General features: G+C 52.8%; 1 protein-coding gene across 10 annotated transcripts; it reads right to left on the bottom strand.

Annotated features, from left to right (window-relative positions):
* Positions 1-5: 5 nt before the first annotated feature.
* Positions 6-20,314, bottom strand: PRPF40B (pre-mRNA processing factor 40 homolog B). 10 transcript variants are annotated; one of them, XM_064490955.1, is made up of 26 exons: positions 20,191-20,314; positions 14,032-14,112; positions 13,131-13,274; positions 12,759-12,824; positions 12,069-12,096; positions 11,827-11,852; positions 11,582-11,692; positions 11,175-11,295; positions 11,068-11,092; positions 10,636-10,839; positions 10,277-10,406; positions 10,129-10,193; positions 9,455-9,619; positions 9,249-9,357; positions 8,737-8,887; positions 7,919-8,052; positions 7,163-7,277; positions 6,923-7,014; positions 2,660-2,776; positions 2,298-2,435; positions 1,994-2,089; positions 1,656-1,742; positions 1,260-1,437; positions 939-1,000; positions 683-826; positions 6-582 (listed from the first exon to the last, which is right to left on the bottom strand). In XM_064490955.1, the coding sequence occupies exons 1-26, from the start codon at positions 20,191-20,193 to the stop codon at positions 490-492; spliced, it is 2,685 nt and encodes an 894-aa protein (XP_064347025.1). In that variant the 5' UTR covers positions 20,194-20,314; the 3' UTR covers positions 6-489. The 10 variants fall into 10 exon arrangements, with proteins under 10 accessions (XP_064347025.1, XP_064347027.1, XP_064347030.1 ...); XM_064490957.1 differs by lacking the exon at positions 20,191-20,314 and adding an exon at positions 19,126-19,142; XM_064490960.1 differs by lacking the exon at positions 11,582-11,692.

The following is a 20,314-nucleotide window of genomic DNA, read 5'->3' as shown; positions in this document are numbered from 1 at the left end:
CTGGCCACGTTATAAATATTGTTATTTAAAAAACCAAAACCAAACCAAAACAAAACACACATACACTGGGCCCTGGGGCTGGAGGAAGGAGTGGTGGAGCCCCAAGGGCCCTGGGCAGGCAGGAGCAGGCACTGATGCTAGAGGGTAAGGACCCTGCCCTCTGCCACCCAGGCTGTGTCCACCAGCCTGTCCCTCTTCCTGGAGGCCCCCCCCCTCACATTTTATCTACTGGCACCACCCACCCCGTATGGTATACACCACCAATCTCCAGTCAGGGGCTGAGGGCAAGGACTGCACTAGTTGTCCGGGAAGTGGGGGACCCTTGAACACCACGAGCAACCTTGGGAGGTGCCTGCAATGGTGTGATGGGGTTGGGGTTACTTGAGGAAAAGTGGACACAGACCCAACTAAGGAAGAAGTCTGGGGCAGACGGTGAGGGTGACCTAGGCCACAGCCTCACACAGACCCGAGGCAGGGTGGCTTGTCAGGTCACTGGTGGTCATCCAGCTGCTGCAGGAGCGTCCGCCGCCGTCTTTCCAGCTCACCCTCGCTCAGCTCGCTTTCCGACGTGTCCCAGCCCGTCTGGTGGAGCAAAGGCACAGCTCACCCACCGCCTCCCCCGAGGGCTGCGGAGGCCTGGACAGAACGCTGACTGGGCTGGGGTCGGGCGCCTGCCTCTCACCTTCTCCTTCTTAATTCCAAAGCCTGGGGAACGGTTAGGGAGCTCTGCCCGACGGAGGTCCCTGTCCTTGTCCTGTTCTGGTTCTTTCTCATCACTCTCCTTGCCAGCTTTCTCCTCAGGGTCTGTCTCACTCTCAGGACTGTTCTGTAAGAGCCCAGAGCCCGCCTCCTCAGTTCCCGTGGAGGACAGCCCAGGAGGCGGGCGAAGACATCTCCTAAAATAGCAGGGCCTTGGATGGAGTTCCTTCTCTACGCACCGACTTGTGTCTTCTCTTCTTCGTTTTCTTTTTTGGTTTCTTGGCTTTCCGAAGGCCATGATCTGGAGATAAAAAGTCCCCACTAAGTCCCATGGGAGAAGGGAGGCCTCATCCTTTTCTCCGCTCCTTCACAGACAGGGACCAGTCGGAGGAAGTTAGTCCAGTTTTCCTACCTTCTCCCAGTTTCCTGCCTGGGCAGGGATGGGAAGTTCTCTCTCTGACAGGTCCCACCCTTCCAATCCACTCCACCCTCAGGGGGGTGGGGCTCCCCCAAGGCCTCCTCTTGGTCTGGGCCAACCTGTCCAGTTCCCAACTGCCTACCTGATCCAAGGAGAAGGCGGGAGGATGGGGAACCTCGTCCTCCAAGGGCAGCACCCCCACTTTCAACAGAATCAAGTGAGGAAGAGGGCTCAGAGCCTGACTCCGAGGGGTTCCGCCGCCTCCGCTTGGGAGGCCGGAGAGACGGTGGGGGCAGCTCCTCCTCTTCCGACTCAGAGCCCTGGGGAGAGCAGCAGACACACGTCAGTGCAGAGGCTCTCTGCCCTCCAGAAGCCCTCAAGTCTGGGAGCTGGGGACAGAGACGAGGATGCAGGACCAAAGGAATCCTCACATCTCCCTCCAGGGGACGTGATGTAGGGGAAAAGCAAGAAAAGTGGTTCTTCTTTCATCCCCAGACAATCCAGCCTCACCCCACATCCTTTCTACCCGCCAACTCACTGAAGGCGAGTGGGAACGCTTGTGATGGTGCTTCTTGCCCTTTCTGCTGTGTTTTCGGCCTTTGGTGTGGAGGTGCTGGCATTCAGTCTGGTGGAGGCAGAAGAAGGGGTGAGGAAGGCACCAGGGTTAGCCCCAGGAAGGACCTGGCATCCTAAAATCTGGTTTTGCCTCTGAGGCTAGGGCCTTAGGCTTATCCAGGGCACCCTAAGACCTCCCCTTCCTTAATTGTCCAGAAAAGGAGAGCCCTGGGGGTAAGAGGTCACTGAGCTTTCTGTCAAGCTAGCCTTGGGTGTTCCAGAGCCCAGGACAGACGCAGAGAACCAGAAGCTCTGCCTCACCTCCAGTACCTGCAGGAACTCTCGGAAGAGCCGGATCCGCTCCGACTCCAGGGTGATCTGCTCAAAGGCTGAGTCGCACACAAAGCGCTCACGGACCTTGAACAGGAGAGCACTGCTGATCAGACTAGCCCCAGCACAGCATGGATGCCGCCATGAGCACAGGGCAGGGCTGGGGCAGAGGAAGGAAGGGAGCCGGAGCTGGCCCTGAGCTGTGCTATGACTGGGGTGGGCCCCCAGTGGTGGAGAAGCACCGCTGCCCTCAGGACTGAGGGGGTGGTGTTTGGTGCCAGGCTGCAGTCCTGACCTCTTCCCAGGCCGTGCCCAGCTCCAGAGCAGGCACAGCCTGCCTCAGCATGCTTCGGAAGGCAGCTTCCCTGCGCCGCAGCCTTCGTGCCTCCTCCTTCTCCCGCTCTCTCTCCCGTGCCTCTGCTTTCTCCAGCAGCTGAGGGCAGACAGGACACACAACAGGGTCACCCAGGAGGGTGGGTGCCCCAGCCCCATGCAGGCAGACCTTAAAATGTGGGAAGATGGAGTCTGGGCTCTTACTATCACCCCCTGAACTGAAGATGGAGTCACACTGGGGCAGTGAGAAGGAACAGAACAAGACCGAGGGACGAGTTTGAGAACAGAGCCCTGGCTACAGCCCCACCCCGCGCGGCCCCTCACACTATTGAAAGTCAGCTTGATGTTGCCTGCATCCAGCGCAGCAGCCCTCTTGTCAAAGCTTATGACGTGGGCGAAGTCCTCAAAGGCTGTGTTCACCTCCACGCAGAAGCCCCGGTCCTGTGGGCACAGCAGCGCATGAAGCAGGGGGCACCGCAGGCCTGAGCCTGAAGCTGGCCAGCCTCCAGGGCAGGCGGAGGGGTCAGACTACAGGATGCCCGGGAAGAGAGCCACAGCACTGGGACGCACTTCAGAGACCAAGTCGTCCAGGTCCTCACCGTCTAATAAGCCTCCCACGCCAACCCCTGGTTTGGCTGTCACAGGGAACTGGGGGGTTGGATCACAGGGGAGGGGAGGCGGCGGCGGGTATGTGTGCCTGGTCTGCTGATTGATGCCCAAGTTTCTCAGTTCTTTGTTCCTTTGGCTTAAAGCTTCGGCCCCCGCTGGGTCCTCCTGCTGCTCAGTAGCTTCCTTGCATTCTCTTGCGGGTCCCACCCTTTGGCTATATTTATTGATTGCTTACTAGGTACCAGGTACTGTGCTTAGTGCTTCACACACATTACCTCAATTAATCCTCCCTCATTTAATCTGAATTTAAACCTAGGTCCTAGTCTCCTAATTTTATGTGGAAGGGGAAACCAAGGTTTAGAGAAACCAGACACTTGCCCAAGGTCTTCAAGGCTAATGTACAGCTGAACAAGAACGCTACCCCAGGTCTTTCTAACAACAAAGCCCCTACTTTTAAGCACTACACCCATACAGATCACTTAGTCCACGGGAGAAATAGAAGCCATCAGGTGTGCAACTCCTGAACAATATTAGAAACACCTCACTTTCTTGAAGCACCAGGGACCAGGCTCTGTGCTTCTCACCTAAGCCTCACAACACTGCAAGGCTTAGGAAAGTTATCTCACTTGGACCAAGACAACTCAGTGGAAAGTAGAGCCACTAGAGTCTGAAGTCTGGCTCTCGAGTCAGCTTGGGCATGGGCCCAGACTCCCTTCCTCTCCCTCCACACGGTTTTAACTTGCTCTGGCCTTCCTGCTGACGGCAGAGGCATACTCTTCTTGCTTCTTCCAAGAGGACCTCCTCAAGCCCTGGCCTCCAGCCCTTCTCCTCAAAACATACCATGCTCTCCCCTAGGGAACTGCAAACTTCAATCTCACCTCTTCACTGGCTCCTTCCATCAAGTACACACCTCACTTAACCTGGAGCATCCTTTCCACCCTCCCCTCATCTTCCTCAGGCTAACAACCTCTGCTTCTTCCCCTTTGTATCAAAATCCTTAAATGCAGCACAAAGGAAAATAAATAAATATGTATTGAGCCTGCTATAAGCAAAACACTACAATTGTTATCATTTAATTCTCACAACCTTGCATAGATTAACCCCATTTTACAGATGAGGAAACTGAGGCTCAGAGATATATAAACTGCTGCGGTCTCAACCAATAAGCAGCCAGAAGGTATCCAACTCTAAAGCCCATGATACACTCACTCTACCCTCTTCACGGACACTGCTCTCCCAGATGTTTCTCATGGCCCCCGAGCCAACTCCAAGGACATTCACTTCAGTGCTCCCCTCTCCAGGGTCCCCTCCTGTCTCTCTGATCTTTTAGCACCTCTCTTGCATGTGCTGGCTCCCCTGAGAACAGCAGTTAGTCTTTACGATCTACATTGTCCCTAGCAATCTCATCTCCTGCCTCTCTCCTGACTTCCAAAGCCAAACCAGACTGGATATTTCACAGACACATCAAATTCAGCAGATTCCAAGAGCATTCATTTCCCGCAAGCCCCTCACCCCACACCCCAGTCCCATGGATCTCCCAGGCCCGGATCTTCTGTCTTCCAGCTGTTCCAAGTCCAGGAATCTGCGTTACAATACGGGATACGAGGTACCATCACAGTCTGCCTGGCTACTGGATGGCCACAGGGATCCCTGGGCTCACCTGCCTTTCACAGACAGAAGTCCAAAACGGGGAACAAGGGGGGCACCTGTCTAAAGAACATTCTTTCTCAGGGGGGGTGGAGAGACAGGACTCAGCAAGGACAGGACTCCTATAGGCCTGTCAGCAGTACCAACCAGTCTTTGGCTAAAAGTTAAGTGTCCAATAAAATTTAGCTCTCTTGGGATTAGATATTTCTACTTTATACGATTATCTGATTTAAATTATGATATTTGCTTTACTCATCTCTGCCCCAGGTTGCTTTTGGGACTAATTCCCCAAATAGAATTCCGATTTTCTCCAGCCCTGTTCTTCCTGCTTAATCCTTACCAGTGGTATCATCAATCCACTCCTGCCACCTCTGACTCATTCCTTCCTTCTCTCAATTTCACCAAAAAAATCTGTTAATTCTGACTGACTCTAGCCTACTGGTTTTAAACTTTTTTTTTTAACAGCAGAAACATTTTTTTCAATAAAAATCTTATGTAGAACCTCAATGTAAAAGAGAAATAAGCTTTTACACTTGAAAATAAAGTAAGGGGCATAAAGTCCCCACCACCCTCTCCTTGCTTGAACCAAGGCACCCCTGAGGAAACCCAGGGTGCTTCAGAGCCTGGAGCACTACACCTCTCTCCTCACCCACTGTCCCCACTGCCTGCCCTGAGCTCCCTCCCACCTAGATCACTGCAGCAGCTCCTGCCTCATCTCTGTGTTTCTAATCACCCCACCACCACCGCTTCTAACCCTGCCTCAAGAGTCCAGGGCTGCCCGGACTTTTCTACCAAATGGCCCCAACAGCAGGGGAGAGGTCTGGGGGTGAGTCAGAAGCTCAGAATTTGAATCACTTGCCACTATCGCTTTCAGCATCCTGAGGCTTCAGGTCCTGCCCTCCTACCACCGCCCACCCCTAAGGACGCCAGCACTCAGGCTGAGAGGTGCTGCCCTACGCTACATGGGCTTCTCTAAGACATTGCCTGATCATATCATTCCCCAGCTCCCCATGACTTACAAGAGAAAAATCCAAATTCCTTATTTTAGCACTCAAGGAATTTCACATCCAGGGGTCTCCTTCCCACCTGGGACACGTGGTTCCAAAGAAACAGAGGAAGCCACAGGACAATATGATACATCTTACGTAATGGTAAGTAATTTTAAAATATTAAGTTTGTATTAAACAGAGAGGTATTACAGTATTAAAATACAACACCTGCATGAATTTTTAAGGCAAAACACGGGACTTCAAAGAAATGTGTGTGCAGTGGGACGTTTCTAGCTTTATCCTCAGACCCTCCTCACCTCAGGTACCAAGTTATTCCCCTTGGTAATCAGGTGCCGTCTGGAGGAATCCTCCCCATTTTTCAGATGAGGAAACAGGCTCAGAAAGATTAAGTCACCTGCCCAAAGTCACACAACTTGTGGCAGTTAAGCTAGACACTCACCCCCCAAGTCTGCCTTCACTGTCTTGCTCCTAACCACTTCTCTACACTGCCCCCTCAAAGGCATCGGAATGCTCTTCACTGCCACAAAGAAGTATGCTTTCTCTTTGTTATCTTTTTCTGAAACACAAGGCTCTCTTAGTCCATCACTCACTTCTCCCTTTGATAGCCATGGACGTTGAGAATTCTCCAACGAGCACATGTGATGGTAAATGGCAGATGGACTTCCTCCCATGTCATGGAGGTGACAGGGAAGAGTAAGGCTAGATAAGGATGACATGCCCCCTCTAAAAGGCAGTGGCGTCTTGGCTCAAGTCCACTGAATGCCTCACAAAACCAGTCCAGTGCTGCTAGGTAATCCAAATTTCCAAGAGAAGCTGAAGATGCAGATTTTAATTGTAATCACTTGATTTTAAAATGTTAGCAACAAATTCCAAATTCCTCTAAAACACTGTGCGGGCAGAAGGAACATATCTGTGGGCTCCCAGTTTCTGATTAGCTGTGCTTCTTGCTGCTCAAACCTGCCATGCCCTGTGCCCCTTGCCTTTGCTCCTGTAGTACCCTGTGCCCTGGACATCCACCCTCCTCCACCTACTCGTTCTTAGAGGTACAGTTCGATTCTTCTGATTCTCATCTCTGTAGTAACACTTGCCCCTCTGTATTGCTACTGTCATGTCTGTCTTCCTACTAGGCCATGAGCTCCTTATGGGCAGAAATGGTGTCTTATCCATTTCTGTGTCCCCAGTGCACAACAAAGGATCACAGTAGCTATCTCCTGAACCGGGCTGCAATGCTCCTGCAAAACAGGACTTAGCGGGCAGTCCTGTCCTGGGAGCGTGCCCTGTACCCAGCCTGTATCCATTGGCAACCCCAGGCCTCCCTCACCTTAAGGATGTCCTTAATGATCTTCTTCTCATCATGGAATCGTGCCTTCAACTCCTCCACATAGAACTTGAACAAGTCCAGAGGGGTGGAGCCTGCGGGGGAGGGAGGGAGGGGGGCCTGGCGGGCGGCAGCTTCCCAAGGCCTGGGGGTGGGGTCGAGGACAGGACCAGGGAATGGGAGTCCAGAGAAGCTGGCAGGGCAGGAAGCCAGGCCAGAGGAGGGGGAGCCCGGCTGCCTTACCCGGCTGGCCCAGCATGTTGGCAAAGCGGACATCAGTGCTGACGGCTGGGTACAGCTCCATCCAGGTGGACATAGAGTGCAGCTGCCCTGTCTCGTGCAGCTCATCCAGGAAGGTCTGAGCAGGGAGAGGCCAGTTACAGGGGGAGTGAGAAAGGGGGAGAGGCAAAGCTAAATACTGGGTAGGAAGAGAGGGGATGGCAGGGAGACACAGGGATGACCCAGACTGAGGAAATGCAGGCAAGGGAGGCAAAGATGAAGAGATACAGGTAGGGAGGCAGAGAGCAATGCGAAAAGAGTGTAAACAGAAAGGGACAGACTCAAAATGAGAATGGGCCACACTGGGAGGCAAAGAAATGGAAACTTGCCTATAGAACAATCTTCCCATGACTTGGTTTAAACTTTCTAAAAGTGTTTCAGCTAAGTAACCCCAATGCCACCTCCAAGCTGAAGGACAAGCTAGCTATGCCTGTCTGGTTCCCCACCGAATGGAAATAAACTAGCTGCCGAGCCGTGCTTTTAGGGTGCTCTCTACTGGCAGGTTCTGGGTGGTGCAGACGTCCAGTCTCCCTAGAGGAGTATGGCCCAGAGCTGAGGGGACACAGAAGGAGCAAAACTGCAGGTATAGAGAGGCCTCGTGGAGGTGGGACAGGGCTGGGCACAGACAAAACAGTGGAGGCTAAGAGGAGGCAGAACATGGGTGAAGCGGTGACGGCCTGGGGCAGAGTTGAGCTCTAACCCAAAGGGTAGCAAAGATACCTGGAAGGCCTCCCGGTTCTTGCGTTGCTGGCGGCGCTCCCGAAGCCGGGCCCGCTCCCGCTCCTCCTCCTCCTCCCTCTCCAAAGCTCGGATGTGCTCCTCAAAGCAGATCAGCGCATCTTCCTTGTCCATGTCTAACCACAGGGAGGAAGCTCAGTGGGCACTGCACCAGTGGGACACCCTCTCAGCCAGGACCCCCAGTGCTTTAAAGATGCTACCCTGGTAGGCGTGGGGGACACCCAGGGTGGTGAGGCAAGGGGAGCAGGGGGCTCTGTGGGAGAGGCTACTGGAATGGTGGTTTGTGAGGAGGGTTCATTAATTGTATGAGAAAAAATTAGCAACTATTCACCTCTTAGGAATTTGGTTACTAAAAGTCATCATACGAAACCAGTTATCTCAGGATCTGAGGTTTTACTTTTCATGGACCTGGGAATCAACTGGGCTTTGATGCAACTTTAGAAAGTGAATAACAGAAGGTATGGCCAGTGATTATAGGCTTACTGCAACATGTGACCACTTAAGGCCTACAGTGCCGTGACGATTTAAGACCGTATTCACATGAGCTATAAAAATGACCTCCAAGTCTTCTGATTCCCACCCCAGAGCTCTTCCTCCAAAGACACACAATGTCTAGGTCAACAGTAAACCCTGGAGGGAGGGAGGGGGTGTCCTGAAGCATTCTGGGATCTCTGGAATCCAGAGAGGTTCAGGGACTGAGTGAGTGCTGGGGATTCCGAGACGTCCAGGAGGGCAGGAGGTGCAGGGGAGTGGTGTGAGGCAGGTGTTGGGGTCAGTGAGGACGAGAGGAGGGAGCTTACTCTGAAGTTGATGGTCCTGAGCAAAGCTGGGATTATCCATGAGGTACTGCTGGGCCTGGGACCATGTGGTTTGGAAGTTGACACTACTCATCCCATCCAGGATGCTCTTCAGGGCCTGGATGTTGCGGCGCCGGAGCTGCTTGGCCTGTTCCTAGGGAGCCACAGGGTCTCCGTGAGGCAAGACAGGCCAGACTACTCAAGTGGGCCTGGGCAGAGGGGCACTCGGGGAAAGCCAGGAAGCTAGAGAACTCTAGGATGACCAGACTCAGGCTTTCATGTCCCCGAAAAGGAGAAGGAGCACAGGTTACAGATGAAGCCCTGAGAGACTCCCTCCCGTCTTCCCATGCCCAGAGCAGAAATGGTGGATGTGCAGGTGCGACACCAGCTTCTGAGTACAGAGCTGGGACCCCGGGGCAGCGGAGAAGTGAACAGCCAGGGTTCCACAAGGAAGCAAAAACATGGAGGGTCTAAGATGAGACTAGGGCTGATGGATCCAGCCCAGTGACTGTTACCTTCTCCTTCTTGGCCAGGAAGAAGAGAACATCATCATAGACCTCTTTCCGATCCCTCTCGGGGACCACAGCCCACACCTCCAGCTCGCCAAAGGTCTGTTCCGCCCGCCTGTGGAGTATATAGGCTGTGGGTAGGCAGGCAGAGAACAGACTGGGCCCATGGGTTCTCAGGGTGTCCAGGCCCCACCCCAGCCCGGCCCCCTGACCGATAGCGGGTGGTGGAGGTCATGCGCTCATGCTGCTCCAGGAAATGCTGCAAGGTCTGCTTGGCCTCCTTGGCCCTTAGCCGGGCCTCTTCCTTCTCCTCTTTCTCCCGTTGCGCTTTGTAGGCATTGAATGCCTGCTTTTTCTCACTCAGTTTGGGCAAGGCACTGGGATGGAAGAGTGGGAGTGGGTGGAGACAGAGGAGTCAGCCTGAACGCCACTGCACAGCCCACAGAGCAGAGCTGACTGAGGCGTCCGTGCATGGGCACAGCAGGCGGCAGGGGCTCCCAGGGCACAGGGACGCAGGACAAGTCTCTGGACATGGGGAGGGGTGAGAGGCAGTGAGGGGAAGAGACAGGGCTCCACGGCACTGCAAATCCTGGGCCCTTTGGCTCTGGGGTTCTCAGGTCGCAGTCAGGCCTGCCCTATCCAGCCCCCTCCTTCCCCAATTAATTCAATTCAAATCAATTCAATTCAACAAGCATTTATTGAATGTCTCACGACAGATCTCTTTCCCTTCCTTCTCCTGAAGGCCCTCCAGCTTCTCTTCCCCTGGCAAGCTCACCCATTCATCACTCTCCTCACACTGGCACCCTTGGGGTTCTCAGGGAGTCCCTGGCTCAAATGCTCTCATGAACAGGGTCTGGAGGGCCTGGCTCCCTCTGCCCAGGCCTACCTGTAACGGGGGTCGGTGACCACCATCTTCATGGCCTGTTCCCACGAAGCGTTGGAGGGGACAGCCTGGAATGGAGCAGGCAGGGGTCATGGGGCCCGCCCACCTCCAGCCCCCTCCAGGCCTACCCTGGGAGCCCCACCCTCAGCACCTTGTCCCTCAGTAGCTCCTTGAAGGCCTGTTTTGCCTTCTCCCGGTTGCTCCAACTGAGGCCAGACCTCTCTGGTTCTGGCTTTGATTCTTCTTCCTCCTGCTGTGGTGCCTGACGCCGTCCAGCAGAACTGGGGGCAGAGGGGATTCAGCCACAGTGTCCCCCAATCCCTATAGCCTCCAGCACCCCGCGTGATCAGGACACCCCCTCCTCGTTCCCCAGGGCAGCCCTCTTCTGCTCTTCAGAGGTCACACCCAGATCTTTACACCCTTCCTGAGAAACTTGGCAGAGGTCAGGGCTTGAGCGCAGCTGGGAGCCTGAGGTCAGTGCTGGGAATGTTGCAGGGGAGCAGCCCTCACCTGCTGGGGCCCTCCTCCAGCTGATGCAGGAACCCCTGCTCCAGGGGCTGGGCAGCCTCTGACACATCGCAGTCTTCACTCCCACCTGGCTCAGGTTCTAGGAGGCCCGTGGGCACCGAGGTGGGGCCAGGTGGCACAGGTGGGGGGTCAGGCTGTGGCTGAGAAGGCTGTGGCTGTAGTGTCTGTGGCGGCTGCTGCTGTTTCCTGCAGGTGACCCGGAAGGGCAGTGTCCAGTACAGTAGGGATAGAGGTGGTCGGGGCTGGCTGGTCCCTCTAACCTGCGCAGGACTGGGGCCAGGACAGACCACTCCACAAGGAGACTGAGAGCTGGCTCTTCCTCCCAGAGTAGGGATCATGGGGAGAGGCCACTCCCACCCCTCAGGTGGCCCCAAGTACGGATGTACAGGTGGGCAAGGTGGGCAAGTCACTCACCCTGCAGCCTCTTGTTTGACTAGAGCTGCAACAGGAAAGGATAACATAGTTATAGGGTAGCAAGGGCCACGCCCCAGAGCCCCTTCCTGGGCCCACCCCCTCCTCACCCTCCAGGTCATCCAGGTCCTTGGGCCGGGTCCAGCGGGACTCCTTACTCTGGTTGTTATAGTAGTAAGGTTTGCCTGTGTCTGACTTGTACTCTTTCCAGGGACACTGGGACAGCAGCAGCTGCAAGAGGATGGATCAGAGAACATTAGTGGGCAGGGCATACCTTCCAGCCACACGTAGGGAAGCTAAGGGGACCCAGTGAGTACGGGACACAGGACTGTTTAACTACCACCTGACCTGGCTCAACCTGGGGGAAGGTGGACTTCCTGAGATCCTAGGGAGGTTGGGGTGGTCAGGGATCTTGGGATCAGAGGAGCCATGTGTATGGTTAGAGACTCAGGGGAGGCCAAGGACTTAGAAGGGTCAGGGCAGCTGAAAGGAAGGGCCAGAAAGGCCCACTCAGGACCTCTGCCTTGGACTTGAGCACGCTGGGCTTCTCCCACACGGACTGCTTGTCGTCAGCATTGTAGTAGTAGATGCGCCCATCAGGGGCCACATGCTCACTCCATAGGGCCCTCTGGGGGAGGGGGGGCACAGAATGGTGGTCAAGGCCCCTTTCCCAAAGCTTCTCCTCCTCACCCCAAAGATTTAACCATCAGCCCCCCACTTTCAGCCTTTCTACCCAGAGACCCCTGAGCTGAAAGAACTCACCAGAGGGCCTGTCCCAGCCACAGCAGCTACAAAGAAGTCAAAGGGAACATATTAAATCCTTGCTCCAATTCTCATCTTGTTCCCACTTATTCCTCCCTTATTCCATCCCCAATAAATATCCCCATCAACATCCCAGGCTCCCTGGCACCCCAACAGGCATGATCCAGGGTGGGCTCTAGTCCATGGTCCCCTTCCCCCCCCAACCTCCGAGCCTGGGGGGAGCAGGCCCCCAGAAGACTCACAGCTGGCGGTGTCCGCACCCGGAGCCGTCTGCCGAAGAAAGAGGAGGGGGAAGGGTTGGGGCCAAGCCCGGTGGCCCCCAAGACCCAGGCCATGGGGGATGGAGAAGCAGACCAGGCCAGGATCCACGTGTCCTGCTCCCAGGGATCTTTGCTCCCTAACAGGCTTCCCCCACCCTCCGGGGCCACGGTTCTAGGACCCCAGGAGGAAATCACACAGCAGCAACTTTCTTCGTTTTCCTCAAGTGAGAGGATTTTGTTGAGTCAACCTCCACGGCCCATCTCTTCCACAGCAAGTACCAAATGCCACATCCTACCCAGACTCTACTACACTGAGTAACAGCACAAGAAGGTACAGCGAGATCCCCAGATACTGCTGCTTCCTCCAGCGACAAAGATGTGAAAAGGAAACTGTGCTCAAGTGTCCACAGTGGTAACTCATGAGTGTGTTCCTCAAAGGAGCTGAGCGCAGCAGGGGGAGTAACCAGAGAGAATGTACACGCCTCTGGGGACGAGAGAGAAACTAGAAGAGCTGAGTATGTGACTGGAGAGGAGGACTCAGCATGGGGAGTGCTGGGCCCAGGGTGGATGTGATGAGAAGAGGGAAAGAGAGGCGGCCACGTCCCTGTACTCCAAGTCAGACCCACAGGGCTGCGGGGCAGAGCCCACTTTCTGCCCCTACTCAGGGCTTACCGCTGCGGTGACAGGCACTGCGGGCATCAGCATTCCTGGCATCATGGGAGGTACCATTCCCGGTATCTATGGATACAAAGAGACAAAAACCAGCTACTGAAGTAAAGGCAAGCACGGGCTGCGTAGGGTGCTGAGAGATCCTGCTGCGGCCGTGACTCTCATGTGGGCACCTTCTCAGCAATCCCCAGGCTCTGAGCTCTCAGCCTAGCCTGAGAGTGTTCTTCAGTCATTCAGCAGACAAATCCACAGGGGCTTGGCCCCAGGTTCCCTGCCTCCCCTCCCCAGTTTTGAAGTCCAGATATCCACTCTCATCTCTAACCCCAGCTGACATGACAGGGTTTTCTGAGGCCCTGGTGCAGGGGAGAGGATTACCTGTGTGAGCGGCGGTGGTGCCCCCATTGGTGGAAGCATTGGGGGCATGATGCCAGGTGGCATGGGAGGGATGGCTGGTGGTCTCTGACTCATGGGGGGTAGCCCCATTGGAGGAAAAGGTGGGGGGATTCCCGGAGGGGGCATCTGGAAAGGAGGAAAGTTAGAGATGCGGAGCAGAGAAGACACTGATTTGTACCTGTCAGAAAACAGCCACTCGTCTCGCACCCCACCCTCCACCCGACTCTGAGACAACTGCAAGACTTTAGTTTGAGAGGCATGACACTGCCTCCCTCCTCACCACTGAGACTGATAATAGGCAGGTTCTCTGGGTCTAACAGGCAAGTACACAGCTTCTTGAGAGGCAGGGAAGGGAGAGGGAAAAGGCAAGTGTAACCACCACCAGACTGTGACTGGAAGGCTCCACTGCTTCAGCAATTCTCCCCAAAGGGGCCTCTCAGATGCAAGACCAGAGGCAGGTGTCCAGGTACCCATATCCCCTAGTCTCCTGCCTCCTACCCCTTTTTCCCCAGCTCAGTGACTATCAGTTGCTATTCCAGCCTGACCTCGTGGTGTATTCAAAGAATACAGACAAGGAGTAGTGAAAGAGAAAGAGAGCCCCACCCTGCCCTCACATTAACGGGGACTTTACCCATCCACTTCTCCTTCCCCCAGCCCCACTGTGTCCCAAGGACAAAAAGACCAAGAGGGAGCTGTCAGTTTTATAGACTGGGAGTTTAACAGCAGTCCCTCCCATCCCAATGCCCAAGCAAAACCATCCCTCTTCAAGGACAACACAAGGGGCATTACATAAAACCTGTGCTGGTGACACAGCAGTGCTAGGGACTAGGGAGCTGGGTTGCAGGCTGGAAAAGCCAAGCCCAGGGAAAGACATAAAACTTACGAAGGGTGGTGGCATCATGGGGGGCCCCGGTGGGAAGGGGGCAGGCGCTGCTGGGGGCCGGGGACCAGAATCGGGAACCGACTGTTGAGGGAGAGAAAAGTCATAGGACCCAGGCTGGGCGAAGAGATGGGCTTTTGCAGAAGGGAAGCAGAGGGGTGAGGATGAAAAATGAGCACAAAGTTCAGAGGAAGGGTCTCCAAGGCAAGTTTCCTACCCACCCCCAGCTCTGAGCCCTGGGTAGGTCTGTTTTCTCTTCTGCCAGCCCAGAGCCAGCTGCCTGAGTCCCTTCAATGTCATCTTTATTTTGGAAGTCTCCATTTTGCCCAAATCAAGAAAAGATGAAGGAGGCTCTACTACAGGCACAGGTGGGCTCTTCTCAAGGCTTTTCATCCACTCTCTGCCTGTGGGCAAGGCTGTGCCTCCCTCAAACCAGTTAGAGAGGTCTTTCATTCCCAAAGTATCAGGGAGGAAGTGGCCTCTTTTCCTGTTCACCTATCTGAATTCAGCCAGTTACAGAGATTCAGCCCAAATCCCTTTAAACATAGTCACTAGTCCTTCATAAGTACTATTTTCCCGAACTCTCCTCTCTTCACCACCAGCCCCTCCCCTAACCAGCCTCGTCTTTCGTGACTCACTCATTCTCTCTGACATCTTACATTCCCATTTGCCTCCCTCTTTGCTTTAGCTCTACTTCTCTGCCCCTCTGCCCCTGCTCAGTGGCCATCACCTCCCCTACAGATTCTGAACTCATATCCCACTGGGTGAGGCTTTGAACAGCCTCGGTCTCCCTGTTCTACACCTAATGGCTAACCATATATGTCCCTTTAGTTCTCAGCTTAAATATCACTTGCTCTAAGAAGCTTCCCTGAATTTATTTAAAGCACTTCCAATTGATTCTCTATCTGATCCCCTTTTTAGTTTCCTCATGTATACAATTTTGTAAGTATTATATTTGCTTGGAAATGTGTTTCCCCTCACTAGAGTAGTAACATTTCAGAGGGCAGAGATCATATCTGACTTGTTGAAAACTGGATTCCTGGTACCTGCCACAGTGTCTGGCACATAATGGGTACTCAACAAATGTTAAATGAATGAAAGAACAAATGAAAGAACAAATCTTCTTTATATAGAACCTTCCAATTCTAAAAACTCATCCTATAGATATAGCCCCACATTTCAAATCAGCATTATTTGTAAAAAACAGAAGGCTGCAATCAGCCTAAATATCCAACAGTGAAGAACTATGAAATTTTACATACAAAAATGGAATATGATGCAGTCATAAAAAAGAATGAAGAGGCTCACTGTCTTGATAGGGAGTAATCTCTAAGACGCATAACTGAATGGGAGAAAAAAGCAAAGTGCAGCAAAGTTTTACCACCTGTACAAAAATCAGAGACAAAAGATGACACAGAGGGGGACAGAGAAAAGAAATGAGAAGGGGGACAGAGGCTGAAAGGAGAATTCTCACTGTATGCCCTTTCATAACTTTGAACATGCACCCACACGTCTATATACCCATTCAAAAAAATTTTTTTAAGTAAACTGGGGCACAGAGATGCAGCTAAAAGGCCTGGCCTTTCTTCCTCTTTGCTTGGAAGGTAGGAGGTGGCAGGGAGAAATTCCATGGGAAGCGGGAACTGGCTCACTGCTGCCCAATTTCCCTACTTTCCCAATTATCCTGATGGTGAGAAGGCTCAGTATTTAAAAATGCTTTCTAATCTCCACCTTCAGCAACATCTGCCCTTCCTCTCTTCCCACCCATCTTGTTCTAAGAAGAGAAGGGGATAAGTCTAACTACACCAACTTGAGTCACCTTTTCTCATTGTTTAGCTACTCTTACCCATGTATTCAAACCTGCTCCTGCTCCCTGAAACATTCCTCAGCATGGGAAGTCAGAAACAAATCAACATGGGAGGAAATACAATTCTCTGGGCCACACTTTCCCACCCAAGCTGCCTCAGGGTCTTCTCTAACCTCCCAGACACCACGTATCTTTAGGTCCTACCAGGCTCCAGGGTTGCCCATCTCAGAGACTGGTGCCATAACCAACACAGTTGTCCAAGATAGAAACCTGTGAGTCATTCACCACACCTCCCTCTTCTCGTCAGCACATCAGCGTGTCATGTTAATTTCACCTCCTAAAGATTTCTTGAATCCATCTATTTCTCTCCATTCCTCCTCCACCCCTACCACCCCTCATTTCATATGACCTACTGCAGTGGCCTCCTGACTGGTCTCCTCATATCCACTCCAACCTCAGGCCATGACACTTCCCTGCTTAAAACTTTTTAATGACTTCTCACTGTTCTTAGGGTAAAGACCAGAACCTGTGCCCAGGGTCTGGGAGGCTATGGGAGGCTGGCTTCCCAAATGCCTCGCCTTCCTCACACATGCTGAGCTCTTTCTCTCAATCCTCCTGCCTCAGACATCAACCTTTGCCTGGGGCGATCTTCGCTCTAGCCCTCACACTTGCCTCCATATCCTTCACATTTATCAGTCATCATTTCCTTGGGAAAGCCTTTCTCCCAACCCAGCAGACTAGTCAGAGCCCTCTTTTATAGGCTCGTACACCATGTACCCTCCTCTTCAGCAATTATTCACTGGAATTTTACAGTTATTTATACAATTCTGATTGTACTATTATTTTATGTGTCATTAATGAAAAACAAATGCTACCAATGAAGTTATGATACTCCATTGATTTTAAGATGCACCTTAACTTCAGAAATGTTAAAATATGAGTCTTGGAATCAATGAAATATCTGCTACATCCACTAGGCTGAAAATGCCAAGCAGCAGGGATTTGTTTTTGCTTACCCAAATATCCTATCGCCACTGTATTTTCCCACCACCCCCTCCTGGCTTACAGTGCCTGCTATTAAGTATTTGTTGACTTAATGACTCGGCAGGTCCCACAAAACCACTGGAAGGCCTAGCGGTTATTCAGGGAACACAGAATGTCAGAGCTGGCGGGGACTCTGGCAACCACCCTAGGCAGTCTCCTTTCTTCAGATGAAAAAACAAGGGAAATTAATCAGTCCCAGGTCCCACTGCTGGTTAGGGACAGAGCCAGGACTGGATCCAGTCTGCCCTCCAGCCCTACTCCCTTAAAAGCACAATTCTTGCCACAGGAAGCAGGTCTGTTTTTTGACTCCAGCATATCCCCCAAGAACCATGTGGTTCAACCAGGAATGTTCCAACACTTTGTTGCTTGAGAACCAGTGGTGGCTCCCTACTGCCCACCCTACAGAATCTCTTATCTAATATTCTAAGCGTTTACATAAGACCCATCCCACACACTTCTTGGCTCCTCCTGACTCTGTGACATCCTCCCTCCTCTCTGCACAGGAATTGTTAAGAGTACTCCATGTTTCTTTTATTCTGCTTTGTTGCTCAGTTTGTTCAAGATGATCCAGCATTCACCTCCTTCAGGTTACCTTTGTGATTATCCTCCACACATACACACACTCCTACCTGTGTCCCCTCAGGATAAATGCTGCATGACTTTGCCCAGATTGGCATGCCAGTCTGTGGATGTTTGCTGGGTGTTTCACATGATTCTGCCTGTCTCCCTACTCAGGTGAGAACTTCCCTACATTCAGCAATTTTTTCTCCTTTTAAGCCTCCTCTGAGTGTCTAGCCAGGCCCCTGCACACAAAATGCTGTGATAAAATGCAGGCTTATCCCTAATCTTATTTTTGCATACTGGAATATCATAAAAAGAGGCAAATGTGTGCGTGTGTGCACATGTATCCAGGTACATTTGTATAAATTCTCTGGGTAAAAGCTAACTGTGATGAGAGGGACAGTTTGGCAGAGGTCTGTGTGACTGGGGATAGGGAACTGGCATAGGCAGACCTAAAAAAACACCCCCAAAAACCTAACTGTAAATGACCATCTTTAACTTGGAAAGGAGACCCCCCCGCGGCCAGGATCCAGACACTAGCCTGTTTTGGAAAGTTCCCTACAGAGGAGAGTAATGGAATGAACATAAATTTCTATGGAACTTTGGAACTTCCAAAGCCTTCCCTTCCCTGAGCCTCCCCTGTGTGATATGTATACGTTCATCCTTTCCTGAAATCCCCCTACCCCTATGTCACTTGCTCCAGAGCCTTTACAATGTTAGGTCTTATTACACTTCCGGGTGAGAATCTGAAGAAATAACTCATGTGAGAGAGGGACATAGGAAAGGGGGTTAAAAGAGAAGCAGATTGTGTGTCTTCCTTGGAACAAAAACACATTTGTGGGCTGGGAACAGAAAATGAAGAGATAACTGATCATCTGATCATCATGTGTTCACCTGGACCAGTGGAAGGACCACCCTCCATCCTCCCCAAAACACAATCAATTCTTCTCAGCCTCCAAATGTGAGGGGCATCTGAGAACTGAAGATTCAGAAGAAAGAACAAAAGGAGAAAAGGAGAATGGAGAGACAGAGGAAGAGAACAGAAAGAGGGAATAATAACAGCTAATAGCTAATATTTACTGAGTGCTTATTATGAGCCAGATACCATGTCACTCATTTAATCCTTGCAACCATCTTAGAGCTTATTATCCTCATTTTATAAAGAAACTGAGGTTCAGAAAGACCAAGTAACTTGACCAAGGTTCCAAGACATTAAATGGTAAAGGCAAGTTTGGAATCCAAGCAATCTGACCCCAAAGCCTGTGCTTTCAACTACTCCATAAAGCAGCCTCCCAGCAAGGACGATGGTGCCACAGGTGTTTCTTACATTCAGATTCATTCCCCTGTTTTCTTTTTACCCCAATCCTCACACAATCCTGAAATCCTCGGACAGCCAGGTGATCCTAAGGTTGACCGGGCCTGACTCACTCCCTGAAGGGATTTGTTTTGGAAAACGAAGGCTGGGAGGCACACCTCTCAGAAAGAGGTCTCAATCATCAAAAAGAAAAGTAACATGGAGGCCGAGAGACCAGCCGATTACCTTGTGGTCTATCTCTACTTGCTGCCCTAAACAGCACCAGCCTCCCCCTCCCTATTTTCAAGATCATCTTAGTCTCCACTCCACTGTACCAGCGTTATTATTACTCCTTCTCCCCAAAGACAATGGCCATCTTATTAGAAAATACCTTTCATTCCTTCTCTCTGATCCTGCCATCTCTTCATCACTCTCCCTGATAAACAGAATGTTACTTCTTGTCTTCATCTTTCTCAGGTGAGGTCTCAACCTCCTCCTCTACTTACAGAGTTCTCCCATCCCTCCAACCTAATTCCAGAGGCGCTGGCGAGCCTGCCCCAGCCTTGCTTTGTGCCTACCATCCCCCAACATCCCAGGGGATTGTCTGCAGCCCCAGTCGAAGGCCTGCCTCCATCTTCATCCTTTTCCTTTGCTTCACCACGTCCCAGAACCCATTCTCCTGAACTCTCTCCTCAAGAACCACCCCATTTTGGAGCAGGAAGAAATCGAGGATATCATTCTCATGCATCTTCCTTTTTTTTTTTTTTTTTAATTGATGGGAAATATGAGGCCCAAAGAAAGGTAGTGACTTGTCCAAGGTCACACAGAGTTGTTACAGTCTGTTGACGGCAGGGCTAGGGTTGGGACCAAGGGGCCTCTGCTCTCCCACTTCTTGGTCCATCCAGTACTGGGTGGGGGCCAGAAGCCTCTCTTTCCTCAGGAGACAATGCCCCCTCCTCACCTCAGGAGACAATGCGAGGAAATGAGGAAGGGGGTCTCCTAGAGGTTTTATGGGGCATCCAGGGCTTCCAAAGCACTAAGTCCCGGGAAGGGGCATGCCGCACGCCAAATATCCCAGGTGGGGCAACTGTGGCCCCCAGGTTTCCCCTTGTCCGGCGGTTCCCCCATCTCTCGACCCTCTCTCCTTTCCCGACTTTTCTCCACAAACCCACCCTTCACTTCATCCCATCCTCCTCACCCAGTCCCGCAACTCGAGTTCTCCTCAACCCCCCACCCCCAGCCATCCTCCATCATGGCCTCCCCCCGCCCCATCTCCCCTAAATCCCCGCCCCCTCCCCCGTCCTGGGCTCCTCTCCCTAACCCCTCATTCCCCTAGCTCTCCCCCGGGGTCCCGGGCACCCCCGGCGGCCTCCCCGCACCCCCGGCCCCGGCCCGGGCCGCCGGGGGCGCTGTGGGACCGCCCCGGGCCCCCTCCACCCCCGCGCGGGGACGTTACCATGCCAGAGCCTCCGAGCAGCTGGGCCGGCTCGGCCCACCCGCCAGTAAAAGCCGCTCTGATTGGCGGGGCCGCAGCCGGGAAGGCGGGGCCAGTGGGGGGTCGCACCCCTTGGTGGCCGGGA

This window comes from Camelus dromedarius, chromosome 11 (assembly GCF_036321535.1).
Source record: "Camelus dromedarius isolate mCamDro1 chromosome 11, mCamDro1.pat, whole genome shotgun sequence".
NCBI classification, from domain to species: Eukaryota; Metazoa; Chordata; class Mammalia; order Artiodactyla; family Camelidae; genus Camelus; species Camelus dromedarius.
The sequence above is the reverse complement of the archived record's forward strand: the minus strand, read 5'-3'. Positions and strand labels throughout refer to the sequence as shown.

Bases quoted from the DNA above. Each gene is read 5' to 3' on its own strand.
- PRPF40B (XM_064490954.1), bottom strand. From the start codon at position 19,162: ATGAAGAGATGGCAGGATCAGAGAGAAGGAATGAAAG. The intron at 10,407-10,635 runs GTGAGGGCTGCT...CTCTGCCCCCAG, and splicing joins CTGGAGGAGGGCCCCAGCAG to TTCTGCTGGACGGCGTCAGG. The intron at 1,743-1,993 runs GTGAGGCAGAGC...TGCCTCCACCAG, and splicing joins AGTTCCTGCAGGTACTGGAG to ACTGAATGCCAGCACCTCCA.